Genomic DNA, 21,043 nt, shown 5'->3' on the forward strand with positions numbered 1-21,043 from the left:
CCTGTTTCCCTTCATCCAGCTCATTTCTTGAAGGGGAAGCTTATTTTCATTTATTTGCTCAGTATCTTACTTTATCTTATAGACCTGTTAAAGAAACTAAAAATCAACTAATATACTGATGAATAAGATCGCATTTTACCCTCTGTATTCTGTAAATCCTAAAATACTCAAGCTACGGAAATTAAGGTATATTTTTTATAGAATAATATGCAACAAAATTGTAAAAAAAGACACAATTACTATTGGTAATTGAATGAGATAATTGGAGGCCATGAATGAGCAAGATCAATGGAAACATTATACACACTTAAGGTGAACTGCAAAGGAATTTGATAAAACTACCTAAAGATTAGTAACACAGCAGTATCCTTTTTAAGTTAAGAGGGTATTCAGCATATCAGCACTTAAAAACATTCCTTCTCGAGTGCCTGTGAAATTCAGTATCACTGATCCGGCAGCTCTACTACTCTGATGGAATATTCCTGCATCCCTTTCTTGACAACCAAGACTACAACTGTGGAACTTGACTGGAACACAGAACCAACCTCCAGTAGTTGGGGGGCTTAAAGTAAATAGTTCATATTAGATTCAAAAAATGCATCCATAATTCTTCTATAAGAGCTAGAGGAAAAATAGCTTACTTTGACAGTACTACATTTTGGAAAAGAAAAATTAGCAGTTGAGGAGAAAAACAAACATGCATAACATCAAGAGCATCTAGACATCATGTCTTGCTCTTTTTGTAAGAAAAAAGAATCACTGTACTTTTTCTGCCCAACGTGACAAAGGAATATAGTCTCGTGGGGTAATTTGTGCAAGAACAATTGTGTGGAAAAACTGTTTAACCTCAAGAGACATGAGAACCGTAGACATGATCTTCAGATTTTGCTGTTTCTCTGCAATTCTGACTTCATTCTGCAAGTTAATGCAGATTTAAAAAGTTAACTTTATACATCTAGTACTGGCTGTTCTGAAAGTATGTAGCTGCCCTCTTAATTCAGTTTTGCAAAAATCTGTCTAGTTGAACAATAACATGACCATGTGAGACTCACCATTTAAATGTTAAAATTAAAACATGAAGAGTTTTTTTGTAAAATTCAAAATCAAGGCTGATTCATGAGCCACCAAAGTCAATAGGAGAATTTCCACTGATTTCCATGGGCTTTGGATTAGGTACATAATGCAAATAATTATACAGTAAAATACAGCTGTGCAAAAAGTTAAAAATCAAGCTGTCAGCAATAAGCTTTCAACATCAACCAGGGGTACAACCACAAAAGAACTGCAGAGAGGGGAACCCTCACCTCAGAAGAAAGTTAAAGTATATCCCATTTACTTAATCTGGTACTCGCGCTTCATGTGTGTTTGCTCTTTGGCCTCTAGATGGCCATCAATCATACAGCTAGCCTACAGGACAAAATCCTTGATATCCCATTTGTGAAGGAGAGCCTGCTAAGACTATCTAACTCAAGTATTCTTAAGACCCAGAAGGTGCATTGCTTCCAGGTGTCTGGTGATAAATAAGGATCCTGGTCTTCCCTGATAAAAAAAAAAAATTACAAACTCTGATATAAAAAAAAACCTGTAAATTCTTTGATTAACCCCCCAGAATCTGTGATTAAACTGAATGGCCACTATATATATAGGTATCAGTTGAACACAATGTTTTCTTGATATATTTACAATTTTAAAGCAATTTGGAAGCCTACTAGTGCCTCAATCACTATAATAAAATAAATTCTAAATACCTATCCATTTTGGTATTTGATTTTGGGTTTTTGGTTTTTGTTTGTTTGTTTTTTTATCATGGAAAGTCAGAGCTCCCCCTCCCTCCTTAGCTCAGAGAATGCAGGTCCAGGCTTGGCCTTGGGTGAGGGGTGGGGCTGGCTCCCCCAGAAATGTGTGCGGGACAGGGACAGGCTGCCCACTGCAGGTTTGGGCTCCCTGCCCTACCCCAGAGCCTCTTCAGCTCAGGGAATGCAACTCAGCGCTACAGGGCACAGCTGGGCTGATGGGAAAGCTGCTTGCCGCTGCAAGCTCCATGCTGCCTTGGAGGTGTCCGCTACCTGCACAGCAGCAATGGGGGCAATGGCGCAGGGTTGTGCTCCTTGCTGTGGCAGCACGGGCAGAGGACACTTTGCCAGGGCATCCCAGAGTTTGCAGCGGTAAGCAGCTTCCCTTGTGTGGCCTGCAATCTTGGGTTGCACCTTCCGGGCTGCGGAGGCCCTGGGAGATGGCTGCAGGGCAGGGAGCCCAAGTCTGCGCCTGCCCTGCACACAGATCTGGAGGGCATGGGTCCCCCTGGGCCCCCCGGGGAGTGCGCACAGTGGCAGGGAGCCAGCCCCACCCCGCCGCAGGCCCATCCTGCTCCCTACTGGGGCCCTGCATTCCAGCCCTGGGCCCCAAGCCCTATGTACCACCTGGCTGGGCAGCAGTCCCAGTCCTGCCCAACTCCCTCCCTCCCTGAGGGCCTCAAATCCCCTCCCCCACTTACCTGAGGGAGCTGCTCTCCAGGCTAGCTGGTGGCCATGTGAATATACACGCACATGGCACCCCCTGCCTTACTGTCCTCCTCCTGCTCCCCCCAGCCCCTTGCAACCTGGAACTCTGCCAACCTGCAGAGAGCTGTTTGGAAAAGTCCAAAATCCATGGGTTTCTGTTAAAATGAGAAATCTGTGTTTTCTTTGGATAAAGAAAGGCTGGATACCTTCGAGTCAGCCGGCCCTGATGGGTTACACCCAAGGGTACCCAGGGAGCTGGCAAGCATCATAGTTCAGCTCCTGGCACAGATCTTTGAGAACTCTTGGCGCTCTGGTAAAGTGCCCTATGACTGGAAGAGGGCCAATGTCGTGCCTATCTTCAAGAAAGGGAGGAAAGTAGATCTGGCAAACTACAGGCCCATCAGCCTGACCTCTATCATGGGGAAGGTCTTGGAAAAGATTATCAAGGAGGCCATCCTTAACAGACTAGCTGAAGGCAATATCCTGAGGGATACTCAGCATGGGTTTGTTGCGGGTAGGTTTTGCTTGACCAATCTCATTTCCTTTTATGACCAGGTGACTTGTCACCAGGACAAGGGGGAAAGAGATTGACATTGTATACCTCAACTTCAAAAAAGCCTTTTATCTGGTATCCCAAGATCACCTCTTAGCTAAACTGGCTAACTGCAGCCTTGACGTCACCACGATCCGCTGGCTGGGGAATTGGCTCCGCGGTAGGACCCAGAGGGTGGTGGTCGATGGGAGCCAATCGTCTTGGTGCGCTGTGGCCAGTGGGGTCCCACAAGCCTCTGTCCTGGGGCCTATACTATTTAACATCTTCATCAATGATGTGGACATTGGTGTCAGAAGTGGACTGGCCAAGTTCGCCGACGACACCAAACTCTGGGGTAAAGCATCCACACCTGAGGATAGGAGGGTGCTCCAGCCAGATCTGGACAGACTCATGAAATGGGCGGACAAGAACCTGATGGTGTTCAACACTGAAAAATGCAAGGTTCTCCACCTTGGGAGGAAAAACCTGCAGCACTACTGAGCCTATAAGCATGCTACACTGGTTAGCACTACAGGTGAAAGGGACTTGGGGGTCATGGTTGATCACAAGATGAACATGAGCCTTCAGCATGATGCTGCGGCTAGTAAAGTGAGCAAAACACTGGCTTGCATCCATAGATGCTTCTCAAGCAAATCCCAGGATGTCATTCTCCTGCTGTACTCAGCCTTGGTGAGGCTGCAGTTGGAGTACTGCATCCAGTTTTGGGCTCCACAATTCAAAAAGGATTTGGAGAAGCTTGAGAGTGCAGAGGAGAGCCACGTGCATGATCAGAGGTCAGGAAAACAGACCTTATGACGAGAGGCTGAGAGCCATGGGGCTCTTCAGCCTGGAAAAGTGCAGGCTCAGGGGTGATCTGGTGGCCACCTATAAGTTTATCAGGGGTGCTCATCAGGATCTGGGGGAACGTTTGTTCACCAGAGCCCCCCCCAAGGGATGACAAGATCGAATGGTCACAAACTCCACTGTGACTGATTCAGGCTGGACATAAGAAAGAACATCACTATCCGAGCCCCCAAGGTTTGGAAAAGACTGCCGCCAGAGGCGGTTCAAGCACCCACTTTGAATGCCTTCAAGACACATTTGGATGCTTATCTTGCCAGGATCCTATGACCCTGGCTGACTTCCTGCCCCTGGGGCAGGGGGCTGGACTCGATCCTATGGGGTCCCTTCCAGCCCAACTGTCTATGAAATCTATGAAATTTATGAAAGGGGAAAATCCACATTTTTCTCCTTTTTCCAGTGGGAGATGGAAAACCCAGATCCCTGGTGATAAACACACCAATTCCAGATGTTGAATACATTTTCCCTATTTGTTATAAAACTTGGTTGCAGCAATGTCCATCATAAACTGCATATGAGGCCCTGTAATGATGAAGAGATGTTTGACAAACCTGTGGACCGCACTGAGTTTCTGGATATTTAAAATGTAGCTTCTCTTCAGGATGACCCCTTCAAGATCCAGATTCTGCACATGAAGGCTGTTTGCTCATGCCCCTAAACTTGATAAATGATGGCTGTGATGAAATAACTCTCTCCTGCTCCCAGCAGATGCTGAAGAACAGATCTGATAAGCAGGTGAATGGATAACTTCCGTATCCAGATGTTCTCCCAGAGAAGAGACAGATTCTAACCATGTATGCCTGCTTCCAAAATCTAATCTAGTCAGTAACATCAAACAGATGGAAGAGGTCACATGATCCAGGATGGACAGGCAAGTTGCTGAAATTGACCCTGAGCTCTATGATAAGGTCCTGCCAGGACTACAAACAATCAGTCTTGAGGAAGGTAGGCTCTGGCTGAAACAATTTACAACAGCCTTCATGAAATCCAGTCATGGACTGGGGCTATTTCAACATCTGGGAGCTCACCATGAGGCCCAGGATGTGGAACAAGCACAGAATAGTTCAAAGCATCCCTGTCTTTTGCTAGTTAGTTGTCTATATAAGACAACCTTTGGAGATGGGTTACTACCGCCATCACAAGGACCTTGGTGAAGGTGTTGAGGGCCACTGACAGTCCAAATGGGAAGATCTTATAGTTCTGACTTACCATGAACTGGAGATATTATACGTCTAAAGATGTGATGACAGTATGAAAGGACACATTCTTAAGGCCAAGAGAGGTGAACCAATTCCAGGACAAGGGATCATGGGGGCCAACAAAGCCATCTTAAACTTGAGCTTGCAGATAGAAGAGCTCAATCTATGCTCAAGTGCTATCCTCCTTTGTTTTTTGGGATCAGAGTAATGAGCATAGAATTCAATTCTGTTTTGCTGTATAGCAGTTCCTTCTATGGCATCCAAAGTTATGAAGCTGAAGCAAAATCTCATTAGATGGAGCCCTGAAAAAGGAGCAGGTACCATGCTGAACTAGATTGTATAAAACAGCCACAATGTGTATCTAAGACTCACTGACCTGCCATGATATGGTCTCAAGCATGCTGGAACAGGGCCAAGCAGAGCTAAACAAAACAAAAACAAAAAAAAGAGAAAAAAGGAATCATGGGGAATGGACTGCCCCTCTTGATTATCTAGTACAGGTTTTCTCTACTGCTTAGAAAATGGTGAGTGGAGGAAGGTGGTGATGAAGGACACTGCCTTTTGTGAAAGTGCTGGCTCACTCTCAGGTGCCCTGGTATAGAAAGGGCAGAGCAGAAGGCAAATGCTGAGGTGATCTCTAGCTGAAAAGGCTGGTATGTATACTTCTTCTCTAGGGTCAGTGCATAAACCTCCAAAGAATGGAAGATAGCTCTAGAGGATGTATACAGCCTTCTCTTGGAACTGAAAAACTCTGCCAATTCTAGCATATTCTAAAAATCCTTTGGGAAACTAGAGCCGTATAGCCAGAAAGACTGTCTCATGACATTTACTGTGGCCAGTACTCAAGTGCAGCTGCTTTAGTGCAGTTTGTAGGGAAATTCTGGCAACAAGCTATTTCCCTATAAGGAACATAGTAAAGACTTCCCAAGAACTGGAGGCAACCTCTTAACAAAGAGTGCTAACCAAACAAATTCTGAAGTTATACTGGCTTATAGGTGTCTGACAACTAACTTGAATTGCAGACTAGCAGAGGAATAAAAACTTCATCCCAAGCAAGTACTACAAAATTCTCGCCTTCTCATTACCTGCAGCTACAATTAGGAAAGACAGCACATGTGTAGAAATATTCTGAACCTCTGAAAGGAAACTGATACCATCAGTCAAAATTCTGCATGACTGGGGCAATGGAGACCAATATTTGCCATACTATCCTGGCTGGATCCTCACTGGTGGGAAGAGTGGCTTTGTTAAATGCAGACCAATGCAAAACATCCACCAGGCTATGTGACAGGCCAATCTCTTTCAATGGAATCCCCAAAGCTTGTGCCACCATCCCTTATGAGGTCCTGGAAACCACTGAGGAGGTCCACTTGCAGTGCAAAAAAAGCGATGACTATCCCTTCAGTAGAGGAGGGTGGTGGCGATTTAAGATCAGGAAGCTCTTCCACTCCAAAAAGCTAGTTCTGGAGAGTACTCCTAGCTCCAGGGAGACAAAACCTCAGGTCTGAAGAGAGGACCTGTGATTCTGAGATGGACTACTGCCATCTCTTCTTTGAGTGAGGGACAAAGCCAAGAAGGTCCCTACAGCAACTAGACCAAAATTCATGATGTGACAGGGGAATCCAGGGGTCCAGTTCTTCTTTCCAAGGGAGTTCCAAAGCCCAAGCAGGATGGCAAGGGAGCTAGTGTATTAGAATCAAAGTCTTCTGAAGTGTCAGACATGAAGATTTCAACTGATGGTTCCCACTGACAGATCCAGGATCAGTACCTGTGAGGCTAAGAAATGCAGCAAAGACTGCAGTTAATGTTGACAATTGAACACAGCATCATCATAGGAAACACTGGACCAGAGCAAGTGGCAGGGAGTTGTTGAGACACTTTTTTTGTGCAGTAACTGGCACCAAGGGCTCCAGCTGTGGTGCCAGAGTGTTGGTTTGATGACAGCTAGGTATTGGAGGAAAAGCAAAGTAAGGCCTTAAGCACTTGGCTTTATGCTTTCTAAGTACTGAAAATGTAGCTTTTCTGACACCAGGCAGGAATGCTGAAATGCACCAGGGTCTCATCAGGATTAACATGTGGGCTTGCAAATCTCAGAGGAGTGAGATGAGGGCAAAACAAATCTTCCTCAAGGTGTCCCAGGCCCAGGGTCTCCCCTAGAACCATCACTGACCCTGCAACTCCCTGGAAGATGATCTTCTCAAAAGGGAATTTACATCTCTGGACAGTCTGCACCCAAATAAGTCCCACCACCTTCCAGGGTCAGAAGCCAACCCAGAGATAAGCCTGGAGTCTAGTCAGTCTTTCCAAGCCCAAGGGAAAATGATAAATGTGCAAAGAGCTCATTTCCCATGTAAAATAAAAGTATTTAGTGGCCATGTATACATGAGATGCTGACTACACCGCTGTTACTGCACAGTCATTTAATAGTTGTATGAACAAGTACTGAATGACTGCATAGTAACCTGACTTACTGTCCAGTAGTATCAAGGAATGCCTTTTTTGTGACGCTGACTGTGCAGTAGCCTAATATTACTAAGCAGTACCATTGCATCACAGTTTTTGCCACATGATGCTGCTGTGCAGTCAGCATCTCACGTAGACAAGGCCAATATGTCCATAGTAAGTCCAAGCCTATCGCAAGACAGACATATCTTGAAACTGAGCTCAGATGAAGTTATGCCAACTGTTGGAAGAAAGGCAAAAAAAAAAAGCCTCACTCAGAGAAACCATGTGGTATAGACTAGCAAAGTTTCAGGCCTTACTGAAAAATGGCAGATACAAACAAAAAGAAAGAGAAAAGTAAACTAAAAAAAATTATAAAAGCAGAAGGGAGAAGAGAACAGGCAAATTCTCAAAAACAGCCATAGACCAAGCCTGTGGTCTGGAATACACTGCAGAACCTCACCTATTTCAGCCAAGGCAGCTGAGAGGACAGCTGAGGAGCAGGAAATGTGCACCACCCTTTATGCAGGAGTGAGCGAAATATGGCCCACTGGCTGGATCTAGCCAACTTATTGGATTTGGCCTGTGGGTCCACACAGGGCCAAGACCCGCCCACTCCTGCCCGAGGCAGCCTGCACCGCTCATCCCCACCAGGCTAGCATGCACAGCTTCCCTGGGGGCTGCTTCTGGGGCAGCTGCAGCCACCCAAATACTCCTCTGCTCCCTGCACATCCAGCGGCAACTCCTCCTACCCTTGCTGCACAGCTTCAGAGAGGAAGGTGCATGTGCGCTGTATGGGTATTGATATGGTAAAATACCAGAGGTGCATATGCACCTACAATGGAATATGCACATGGACAAGTACTCAAAGAACTGCTCATTGAGCCTCTTGGTTCTACACATATGGAGAACACTAGCACTTAATTTAGGAAATCAACCAAAGAATGACAAAGAATCAACACTTTCTATGATGCTCACAGTATAACTTGAATCCAGTAAGGAAAGTAAAGATGGTAACCAATTCAAGCTAGAATTTCTTCATTTTAAATAATTGCTGGCAAATAGCTTCTGAGTTGCAAAGAACAGCCAGATCTCTGGTAGAAAGATGCTAGAAATAATAATTTATTCTTCAGTAGTTTTAATATAAAAACTTTATATTCAAAGGATGTCTTTTCTTTCATCACTGCATGACACGCTTGAAGAATAAGCAACTTTTAGTACTTACTAGACTGTACCACAGCTTGGGTCTGTGCAGAAGTGCCTGATGCTATGTTAGTCAATGCCCATGCAGCTTCAAACTGTAACGAAGAACTGTAAACAACAAAAAACAAACAATTTTAAAGAGTCAAGAGGTAATCTTAAGTGTGTTCCGTCGATTTACAAGGTGACTTCTATTGCTATTACTTGTAAATGCTTACAGTACACTATGCTGCATGATTTTCAAGAAGTGAGAATAGTCTGCAGAGATTTCAGAGGAACTGCAGAAAGTTAGGGGAACAAGAATGAAGAAAAACAAAGACAAGCTTTATACAAAATTAGTCTAAACCTAGTCTTTTCTAGGGGGATAACCATTAGAAGATCGGAACTGAAAAAAATAAAAATATGGTATTTCCTAAAGCCTTATCAGTTACAGAAGCTGACTGCTGCAAAACAAAAAACTGATTCAGGTGGGGGGGGAGAAAAGAGAGGTGTCAAGGGTGCTAGCCACATCCCTCTCATGCACAATTGGCTACAGAAACTGCTAGCACATAACCACATGAGCCCAATGTGTTTGGGAGGACCTTTGACTTTGATATAGCAAGAGGTCCAGGTGCCCATCACATGAAGAGATGTCTAACTGACCAATGGAACTACAGTGTGGGTGTTCATTCCCAAACTCTGAAAGCATATCTTACGTACTTTTTAACAACTGCAATTAGAGGTGCACTGATACATCAGTCCATACCGTATCGGCACCAATAAAAGGAAAACAGATATTATCGGTATTCGGCTTTTTTTGGCTAATGTGGCCAATAATGTTGCCGATAAATGCTGTGTGCGCGTGCGCTGCCTCAGCATGCACTTGGTCAGCCCAGCAGCTTGGAGAGCGGCATCTGGCTGGTAAGTCTGTTTGGGGGGAAGGGGCAGGGAGAAAGAAGGGGGGCGCAGATTGAGGCTCCTGCAGTGTGGGAGAGAGTGGGGCTGGGGCAAGCACTGCCTATCCAGGGCAGGGCAGGGCATGACACAGGATGAAGCTGCAAGAGGCTCGTCCAGGAGGGCAGATCCCACTGCTGCATGCACACCCCAAGTGGAGGCATGGGGAGCATGTGCCCCTTGGATCTGTAAGCAAGGCAAGGGCAGGCTGCCACTGTGGGCTGGGGCCATGAACAACACCAGACTCTTCCTAGCAAGGGGGGGGGGGGCAGGGCAGCGCTCAGGCTGGGCAGCAGTGATGCTGGTAGAGGGGGCTACAGTGAATTTTGGGGTGGCTGTATCCCTCCCACCTCCCCCTCTGCCATAGCCACCCCTCTTAGTGTCACTGCCCACCCCAAGCACAGCTCCAGGCCAGGCACCCCACCCAGAAGAGGATGGTGCAACCCCTGACCCCAAGCACACAGTGGCAGTCTGCTCTCACCCTGCACACAGATCCAGGGGGTACATGACCCCCATGGCTCCCCTGGGGTATACACAACAGTGGGACCTGCCCCTCCCCCACCCCGCACCACTCCATCCCACACCCAGCCCTGGCTGAGCAGCACCTGCCCCTGCCCCACTCACTGCAGGGGCCTGGATCTGCCCCCACCACATTCCTTCCCCTCCCCCACCCAAACCACCAACAGACCTACTAGCCAGATACTGTTCTCCAAGCTGCTGGGCTGCATATCGACAATTGGATTGGTATCCACTGACATGGCTCGTTAATCATTGGCTATTGGTATTGGCCCAAAAAGTCTTTTAGTGCACCACTAACTGCAATATTTCTCCTAATAAGGTACATTTTTGGTGTATCAACAACTATGCTTGTAACCGCAAAGATAAGACAAGACAACAGAACTCCATATAGTGCCTAATTCAAGTAATCATTTGGTTTCACAATGCAGTTTCCCATTACCTTTCCAAGAACTGAGGGTGTTGCCGCTGCAATGTTCAGGGAGCAAAAATGAGGAAAACCACTAAAACATTTGACCTCTGCTGCCCTTGTTAAGATCTCATGAAATCCAATTTCTTTCACTGAGGTCTAAGTTATACTGGCCTAGCTTCTGCTTACCCCAGGTTATGAACATTCAGATAAACAGTTGCCATGAAGCATGGATATGGAGTAAAGCCTTCACCCCCCCCACCCCAAGATGTCCATAGGTACATACACAAGTGGTAGTGCCCTCAAGTTAATGGTAAGGGATTCTGCTGTTTTCATACCATTTCACAGCCATGTATCAACAGTCACTAACCATAACTGCTACTAACTGGATCCATCTGGCCTTATATCCCACTGAAGTGGTGTTGAAAACGCATTACTTAGTGTTTCATGCCAGCACTGGAATGGGAATGAGGTTAGTGGATGCTGCTCCTGTCACAACTCAACCTAAAAAGGCAGGGGACTACACCTTGTTCAACAGGCTCTAGATTAATAAGAAATATTGCAAGTGTTAGGAAAGGATACCCATAATCTAAAACCATACACACTGAATATAGCATAAGCATGATATAATAAGACACAGTATTTAGATAAAGGACTGTTCTGCGGTTAGCACTTACACAAAAGGAGGCAGAATGAAAGTTATAGCACATTGTCTGTAGTTTATGGCAGCTGTGGTAAAAGTAAGAGGCTTGCTTTGGGTAGAGAAGTAGAACGTACATACTGTTAAATGGCTTTATTTTTGATTTCCAGCATTAGTGGGTTTATGTTGAATGAGTTGTGACCCCGACTGCTTCACTGAGATTTGTGTGTGTTCATTTCCTAGACATTTTACTGTTCAGGGATGGCCTAGAAAAGGAGTGGGCTATGCAGACCCAGGAAGGACAGAAAAGTATCTGCCAACAGAGAAGACTATATTCACCAACCCTTCTCTGTTGATGTATTTTTATCATACAAAGGGTTTACCCAACAAATCTGTAGTTCCTGGAAAAGGTTTTATGTAAATGCAGCATTACACCATCAGGCTTCTGCACACCCTATTCCCCTGCCCAGCTATCAGATTTGTGAAAGCAGCACAAATTTTAAGAACATGAACAACAGCTGAAAGCGACTCTAAATCTAACTTTAATTAACAAAAAACATTTATTCAGCATCTAGCCATACCAAGATCAATACATCAAGTCAACAATGAAAAGAATTTCCCAAAAAGAATTCTGCCCATTTCAAAAGACTTTATATTAAAAATGTACGAAGAAAAAAAAACATACATAGGAAGCTACACAGAAAATTCAAAGGATATGAAATTTTTAACTGTGGGAAATTTCACATGCCTGGGTCACCTACTTTTAGAGAAAAACTGAAACGTATGCCCCATTTTAGAATACAACTCTGATTATGTCACTACTAAGCACTTTTATAAGTGGTTGTTAAGCGAGCAGTGTGTATACACCATGGTCCACAGCCACAGAACTGTGGTGGCCACATGCCAAATGTTTTCTGAACCCCTGCCCTACTGGGACTTGCCTGCAGCTGCTTCTTGCTCTCTCCTGCTCTCCCCACAAGGAGGAGTCAGACTACAGTGCATACTTACTGTATAGTAAGTTACTGAACCAGGCAGCCTGGAGATGTAGAAGAAGAAATGAAATGCAACTTGCAGTAAGAGATGTTATTGTTTAGTTATGTTTATTTAAGATTAGTTATGTTAATTTGAATTCAGAAGGCACAGCAAAGCAGATTCTACAGGTCCATTTATAGCATATGATAAAGCAAGCTTGCTTACACAAGCTTAAAGTCTCTCTGAATTAGTTAGTCTCTATGGTGTCACTGCCTTGCTTTTTGTAGGAAGAACTAAGGGAGTCAGAAGCATAGATTTGGAAGTTAAGAAAGCCTGAAAAAGTATGCAGCCCCCTTTCTTTGGCAGATACGAAGGATGTGCAAGTCTGGGAGAAGGGAGACGGGAAGTGAGGGAGATAGAGGGAGGGAGGTTTCCAAGTTGAGCTGCCTATAGAACAATGCTAGAAAAAAATCCTCCAGACAGGCTGCCTGGACAGCACAGAAAGAAAAAACAAAAACAAAAACAAACCATTCTCAAAAATAGCTGACAGGTTTTCATAGATGTTAGGGTCGGAAGGGACTTCAATAGATCATCGAGTCCGACCCCCTGCATAGGCAGGGAAGAGTGCTGGGTCTAGATGACCCCAGCTAGATGTCTATCTAACCGCCTCTTGAAGACCCCCAGGGTAGGGGAGAGCACCACCTACCTTGGGAGCCCGTTCCAGACCTTGGCCACTCTGTGAAGAAGTTCTTCCTAATGTCCAATCTAAATCTGCTCTCTGCTAGCTTGTGGCCATTATTTCTTGTAACCCCTGGGGGCGCCTTGGTGAATAAATCCTCACCAATTCCCTTCTGTGCCCCCGTGATTAACTTATAGGCAGCCACAAGGTCGCCTCTCAACCTTCTCTTGCGGAGGCTGAAAAGGTCCAGGTTCTCTAGTCTCTCCTCGTAGGGCTTGGTCTGCAGGCCCTTAACCATACAAGTGGCCCTTCTCTGGATTCTCTCCAGGTTATCTGCATCCCTCTTGAAGTGTGGCGCCCAGAATTGCACACAGTACTCCAACTGCGGTCTGACCAGCGCCCGATAGAGGGGAAGTATCACCTCCTTGGACCTATTCGTCATGCAACTGCTGATGCACGATAGGTGCCATTGGTTTTTCTGATGGCTTCGTCACACTGACGACTCATGTTCATCTTGGAGTCCACTAGGACTCCAAGATCCCTTTCCACTTCCATGCCACCCAGCAGGTCATTCCCTAGGCTGTAGGTGTGTCGGACATTTTTCCTCCCTAGGTGCAGCACTTTGTATTTCTCCTTGTTGAACTGCATTCTGTTGTTTTCTGCCCACTTGTCCAACCTGTCCAGGTCTGCTTGCAGCTGTTCCCTGCCCTCCGGCGTGTCCACTTCTCCCCATAGCTTTGTGTCATCTGCAAACTTGGACAGAGTACATTTCACTCCCTTGTCCAAGTCGCTGATGAAGACATTAAAGAGTATCGGTCCCAGGACCGAGCCCTGCGGGACCCCACTGCCCCCACCCTTCCAGGTCGAAACCGACCCATCCACCACGACTCTCTGGGTGCGACCCTCTAGCCAATTCGCCACCCACTGGACTGGGTTTTATATTCATGATCTCGGTTATACCCATAATATTACCTCAGTCTTCACAGGCAAGGTCAGCTCCCAGACTACTGCACCTGGTAGCAGTTTGGAGAGGAGGTGAGCAGCCAACATTGGTGATAGAACAGGTTAGGGACCATTCAGAAAAAGTGGATGTGTACAAGTCCATGGGGATGGACACGATGTGCCCAAGGGTGCTAAGGGAGTTGGCTAATGTGATTGCAAAACTGCCAACCGTTATCTTTTAAAACTGGTGGTGATTGGGAGAGGTCCCAGACTATTGGAAAAGGGCAAATACGGTGCCCATCTTTAAGGAATGGAAGGAGAAGGATCCAGAGAACTACAGACAGATCAGCCTCACCTCAGTTCCTGGAAAAACCATGGAACATGTTCTCAAGGAATCCATTCCTAAGCACTTGGAAGAGAAGGTGGTGATTAGGAACAGTCAGCATGGATTCACCAAGGGCAAGTCATGCTGGACCAACCTGACTGTCTCCTATGATGAGATGACTGGCTCTCTGGATATAGAAGTGGATGTGATACACCTTGACTTTAATAAGGCTTTTGTTGCAGGAAACCATATAATTCTCACAAGCAAGTTAAGAAAGTATGGGTTGGATGAACCATCTGTAAGGTGGATAGAAACCTGGCTGGATTGTCATCCTTAAAAAGGGCAGTAATCAATAGCTTGATGTCTAGTTGGCAGCTGGCGTCAAGCTGAGTGCCCCAAGGGTCGGTTCTGGGACTGGTTTTGTTTGATACCTTCATCAACAATCTGGAAGATGGGATGGAGTGCACTCTTAGCAGGTTTGCAGATGACACCATACTGGGTAGAGTAGTAGATATGCTGGAGGGTAGGGCTAGGATTCAAAGAGACCTTGACAAATTGGATGACTGGACCAAAAGAAATCTCATAAGGTTTAATAAGGACAAGTGCAAAGTCCTGCACCTGGGAAAGACAAATTTCATGCACTGGTACAGGCTGGGGGTTAACTGGCTAAGCAACGGCTCTGCAGAAAAAGATCTGGGAGTTACAGAGGACAATAAGCTGAATATGACCCAACAGTGTGCCCTTGTTGTGAAGATGGCTAATGGCACACTGGGCTGCCTTAGTAGGAGTGTTGTCAGCAGATTGAGGGAAGTGATTATTCCCCTTCTATTCAGCACTAGTGAGGCACATCTGGAGTACTGTGTCCAGTTTTGGGCACCTTGCTACAAACAGGATGTGGACAAATTGGTAAGAGTCCAACAAAGGGCAACAAAAATATTTAGAGGGTTGGGACACATGACTTCTGAGGAGAAGCCGAGGGAACTGGTTTTATTTAATCTGGAGAAGAGATGACAGAGGGGATTAAATAGCAGCCTTCAACTACCTAAAGGGTGGTTGCAAAGAGGATGGAGCTAGACTGTTCTCAGCAGTGGCAGATGACAGAACAAAGAGCCTGGTCTCAAGTTGAAATGGGTGAAGTTTTGGTTAGATAGTACAAAAAACTCTCTTACTAGACAGGCAGTAAAGTACTGGAACCCAGACAGCCTGTGGAATCTCAAATCTTTGAGGTTTTTAAGAGCTGGGTAGACAAAGCCTTGGCTAAGATATAGTTGGGGACTGTCCTGCTTTGAGCAGGGGGTTGGACAAGATTGCTTCATGAGGTCCCTTCAGCCATATCAATCACAGCTGTACACATGCAAGGTGAAAAAAGCAAACAGATTTTCACAGAGATAGAAAAAATACTGCTGTGGAATTTGGTCCCACTATGCCACAGACTACATCGGCTCTAGACCATAATTATATATATATTAAATATTAGACTGGCTTTTAAATCACAGAAACTGATGAAAGGAGGAAATTTAAACCATATACTTACTTATCATCCCTTTCTAGGCATTTTACCAGGATTGGCAAAATTCCAGATTTTATTAAGTCATCAATAGGTGGATTTCTGTCACTAGACAACAATTTTCTGTAAAATTAAAATATGGCAGATGAATAAATAACTTAAACCAAAGAACATTTTTGTAAGTAGTATGCATACTGTTTTTTCTTTACCTTGCAGCTTGTACAGCACTCAGCTGGATTACAGGGTTATCGCTTGTAGCATTCTGTAATGTAACAGTAAAAATCTTCAAAAAACCTCAAAATTGGCATTAAGTGCTAATTTAAAAAAAATGAAGATATATAACTCAACATACCTGCAATATAGCTTCTAGTGTTACATTTTGCTTGAAAAAAAAGAGAAAGATTACTTAGCAACAGGAAGATTAATGTTAAGTTAATATTAAAACTTTTTAGAACAAACATTTGAGCACTGATGTATAGTGGAACTACCTTAACTTCAGTGGCATTATGCCCTTTCATATTTGCTTTGTGACCAATTTCATACTTTTGTAACTGAATATAAAACTCAAATCATTCAAATGAATGAATAAAGAACAAAAGTTTTCTACCCATTACATTTTTAAAGCAGAATCAAGCAACTTACTGCTTTGAAGTCAGCATCAACATCAGAGTCTTCTAAACTTTCTTCTTGGGGAACATTTCTTTTTTTCAAAAGATGTTCATCTCTTTTGTTCTGAAAAAAAAAAGACACTTTAATGCTCATCAGTACAGAATAATCAAACTGATACCATCAAGTAATTTAGATACGATTGCTTTCAAAAAGGTATTTATAACTTCAGATTGATTTTGATTTTATAGCAAGACAACTATAAATCATTTTTTTGGTTTGAAATTAAGATGCATTTAAACACACGTGTAACCACAGAGCTAGGGAATTACTGAAAAAGAAAGTGCAATAGGTTATACGAGGATGGATATTAAACACTTTGGACGGGTCCCCAAGAGCACGCACTTGCAGGGGTGCACGTTTCCCAAGAGGCAAATAACAGTGGCACAAATATATGCTGCTCCAGTGTGCAGCAAAGTGACCCAGCTAGGGAAGGGGAGGCTGGGGCCAGCCCAGGTGCCAGGCTCCTTTCCTTGCGGCACACGCTGCAGCCACACGCGCCACACAGTTGTTTTTAGTGGTGGGTTTTTTGGACACTAGGATCTCCCAGTGTCAAAAACAAACAAACAAACAAACAAACAAACAAACAAACTCACTCAAGCCCTGCTGCGCTGCAAGTTAGCAGCATGGAAAACAGGTGCACATGCACCGCATGTGGTTTGTGGCACTTCAAACTGCTCCAAGGTGCTGCAAACCACATGTACATGCTCACAAGGACATGCCCTTTTGGTGTAACTGTTAAAACTCTATGTGAATTTATAGCTCACATAGCTGTACTTGGATATTCACATTTAACACTGCATTAGAAATGAATGATGACCTAGTGAAATAAGGCTACTAAAATTAGTTTGTAAACAACACTACTTCAAGCTGCCTCGAATATCCACGTTACATCTATTTTAATCCTATGTGTACACAAACATATGCCAACAGACCAACATTTATAATAAACCCCAGTCACTGTAGTATTAACAACTGTTTCTACTTATAACATGGCACCCTGAAACTTAGTACTTTATTTAGTAACTAGTCAGAGGAGCTGCTTAAAGTTCAAATTTCAATGTTAAAGCACCCACAAGCGTGCGCTTAAATCAGGATACACCATAATTTTATAACTTTCCTACCAAAAAGAAATAAAAATCTCATAAGGATTTGACTGTTCTTGGGGAATGTACTTTGTCATTTCAATGGTTTTCTTTTTCATTAAAAAATTAGCTCTTTTTAAATTGTAGATTTAGTACTTATCTTACCTCAATGCATGCTAGGGGTTTAAGCAATTATTCAAAAAAAGAAATAGGAGATAAGTATCTATAGCTGAATACAAAGTTTAATTAGTTTCCCAAAACTGAACTATACATTTCCATCTTGAATTTAGGTAAAATATTTGAGTTGATTTGCATGATCAATGTTCAAAAAGATGATCCACTCCCCTTCTTTCTCCCAAACAATCACCTGGTATATATAAACACTACTGAATACTGTGAGCCTACCTCAAGAGTCCCTTTAGAATACATACAGATGATTCTAAATGATATTAAGTTGGAAGAGACTCTCTTATGTTTGAGTTTTACATTAGAACATGAGGTCAATTCCCTCTCCCTTCAACTGAAGAACTGCTTACATAATATTTAAATAAGAATGGCACTTTAAGTTGAAAAATGAACAAAACAATATATCAGAAATGGAAGTACGTGGACGCTTTTCAGACCAGGATTTAGTCAACCTAAAATACCACAAAAGCTCTGAAGCAAGCTCTGTACATTAGAATGTCATAGTAAGGGACCCATACTTATTTTTGTTGACAGTTTCTTATACAACTGCTGAAAAGATCTGTATTCTACTATAGGAACCAGACAGTGCCATACCCATTACAATACCTGTGTCTAACAACTCAGATCAGTCTCCACAAACCTATGATGATTTAATTTCTGTCCAAACTACAATGAAGAAAATTATTCTCTCAAGTTTAGGGAATCAAAGCTCAATCAAACTCGGACTGCCATCAAATTGTGAGGCCATCCCTTTTCCATTTTTAGCCAAGAACCTAAACTCAGTTTTTACCCACTTTCAATTTTATCACAAGCAATGTAATTTTGACTTCTGCTGAAGCCAGTCACATGAACATGCAAGAAACTCTAAACCTTGCTATGGTTTCTAGCTCTGGCGGGGGGATGTGGGAACCCTCTAATGGCTGGTATCTCCACTTCCTACCATTCTGGGAAAATACAAGGAAATAAGAACTGTGGCAGAAGCCAGAAGGCAATATCTTCTCCAGAATTGGGGGTTGGGGCATATGACTTCTGGGGAGAGGCTGGGGAAACTGGACTTATTTGGTCTGCAGAAGAAAAAAGTGAGAGGGAGGGATCTGATAGCAGCCTTCAACTACCTGAAGCAGGGTTCAAAAGCTGATGGAGCTGGACTCTTCTCAGTGGTGGCAGATGACTGAACAAGGAGCAATGCTCTCAAGTTGCAGAAAGGAAGTTTAGGTTGGACATCAGGAAAAAGTGTTTCACCAGGAGGATGGTGAAGCACTGGAACAAGTTACCTGGAGAGGTGGTGGAATCTCCATCCTTGTGGTTTAAGGCCCAACTCAACAAAGCCCTAGCTGGAATAATCTCGTTGGGGATGGTCCTGCTTTGAGCAGGGGGTTGGATTAGATGACCTCCTAAAGTCCCTTCCAACCCTAATTTTCTATAATTCTTTATTCTTCAGAGGAAAAGTAGCAATATTTGCATAAAAGGGAAAGAGAAGTGAGCAGCAAGAGGCCAGCAGCTAAGAACAGCTATGTTCCCTCTCTCCCTCCCCCTCCCCTGTGAAAGAGGGAGCAACTTTCAGCTCCTCTGGCCTCCAAGCATGCAACACTAGCCCGGTGAGGGCAAAGCTGTGAAAAATCCATGCAGCTGTCCTGCTTCCCCAAGGGCTGTCTGTAGACCAGGAAATATGGAGATGACCCTGCTGCAGCTGCACTCCCAGACCTGGCATAGGAGAACGGAACAACCCTAAGGATGCAGGAGGAACAGAGGAGACTGAAGACCAAGAGGGAGTTACATGGTCAGGGATAAGGGGCACAAAATATGGTATTAGATCTTTTGGGTTTGAAAAGACTGGGAAAAAAGTGCAATCAGCAAGCGTTCCTGGAGCAGAATGACTTTACTGTATGAAATCAAGAGAGCTGGCAACACACACACACATGGCTGGGAAGACATGGCGGGACAGCTATAAATGAAAAAAAAAAAGGCAGACCAAAAACTATAATACAGTTTTAAAAACATCTGACATAGGGTAAGGAGGGAACTAGCTCTTAAGTGTTTGACCTTTTTGAAACTTACAGTTCTTTGGAGGTACTTCTGCACAGACAAATGTCCCTCAAACTCCAGGAAAGGTAGAATGATACTGACAAGGTAAGTCATAGACACCAGCATCAGTACTAGGGGCTGGATGAACGGACTGTCAGGAGGATAGAAAGCTGGCTGGATCATCGGCCTCAGAGGGTAGTAATCAGTGGATTAATGTCTAATTGGCAGCTTGTATCTAGTGGAATGCCCCAGGGTTGGTCCTGGGGCCAGTTTTGTTCAACATTTTCATCAACAATTTGGAAGATGGTAGAGTGCACACTCAGCAAGTTTGCAGATGCCAAGCCGGGGAAGTAGTAGATATACTGGAGGGTAGGGCTAGGATTCAGAGTGACTGACACAAACTGGAGGATTGGGCCAAAAGAAATCTCATGACATACAACAAAGACAAGTGCAAAGTCCTGCACTTAAGACAGAACGATCCCATGCACCGGTACAGGCTGGTGGCTGACTGGCTGGCAGAGATGTGGGTTTTCCAGAAAATTTTGAATTGGAAAATTCAAAAGATTCTGGAAAAATTTCTGAAAAATTTTCCAATGCCCTAAATACAGCACGATCTTGACTTAGCATGTTTATTTGACATATATTTGTAAACAAAAATAAAAAAAGTACCTGCATGTTAATTTTATGTCCCAATAGCCACAAGTATTTGAAATGAAATATTTGATTAGGAAAAAAAATAAATACAGTACACTTAATGTGGTTTAAATGTTATAGTCAAACAAAATTCAAAGCTTTACATAGAAAGAAATTATTTTTATTGGAATACTAGTAAAAATGTAAAGACAATACACAATAGCATGTACTTCCCTTGCATTTTTTGTTTAAATTTAAGGGAAAAAACGAAGGCACTGAAAACTGTTGACATGCGAATTTTAGCACACCCAAAGAACTGTGCATGAGATGCTGTGGTTGTCCACTCATCTACTTCAACAGCATCTTCAGTAATTGTGCTTCTGACTGATTCTCCAGAAACAAGAGATTTTGAGAAATAGAAACAAGCTTAGTGGTGCATTCATTTGTTAGTCTATTCCTCCTTTTTGTTTTTATTGAGCTAAAAGCCTTCCAGTTCCATTCACAAGAAGCTGCTGTTGATTGAATGCTTAGGATCCTTAGAGAAATCCTGGACAACAGTCAAGTGTTACAGTATCCCTTCCACCAGGTGAAAGGAGACATTCTCTGCTGCCTGCCAAATGATGTCTTTGCTCCAACGTTTTTCTATTGTGTGGTACTCGGCAATGTCTGTCATCGCTGCTATTTCGTTTATGTTGGGGACATTCTAAGCTACTTCCGTAATTGTATTGAGAGCAGTAGATAATTCATCTTCTGATAAATGTTGTCCTGTGTTGAGGATCCAAAAGGTTTG

At 43.8% G+C, this 21,043-nt stretch overlaps 1 protein-coding gene across 6 annotated transcripts in view; it reads right to left on the minus strand.

The window, feature by feature from the left end:
- The window catches only part of KPNA3 (karyopherin subunit alpha 3), a 118,779-nt gene that overhangs the window by 24,536 nt on the left and 73,200 nt on the right, over positions 1–21,043 (minus strand). For all 6 annotated transcript variants that reach the window (XM_059730964.1, XM_006268326.4, XM_014604811.3 and 3 more), the window contains 5 exons: positions 16,301–16,390; positions 16,011–16,040; positions 15,868–15,920; positions 15,686–15,781; positions 8,761–8,846 (listed from right to left, as the gene is read on the minus strand). In XM_059730964.1, the coding sequence (XP_059586947.1) occupies positions 8,761–8,846; positions 15,686–15,781; positions 15,868–15,920; positions 16,011–16,040; positions 16,301–16,390 (355 nt within the window). The remainder of the gene's footprint in view (positions 1–8,760; positions 8,847–15,685; positions 15,782–15,867; positions 15,921–16,010; positions 16,041–16,300; positions 16,391–21,043) is intronic.

This window comes from Alligator mississippiensis, chromosome 1 (genome assembly GCF_030867095.1).
Source record: "Alligator mississippiensis isolate rAllMis1 chromosome 1, rAllMis1, whole genome shotgun sequence".
In the NCBI taxonomy this organism is placed as follows: Eukaryota; Metazoa; Chordata; order Crocodylia; family Alligatoridae; genus Alligator; species Alligator mississippiensis.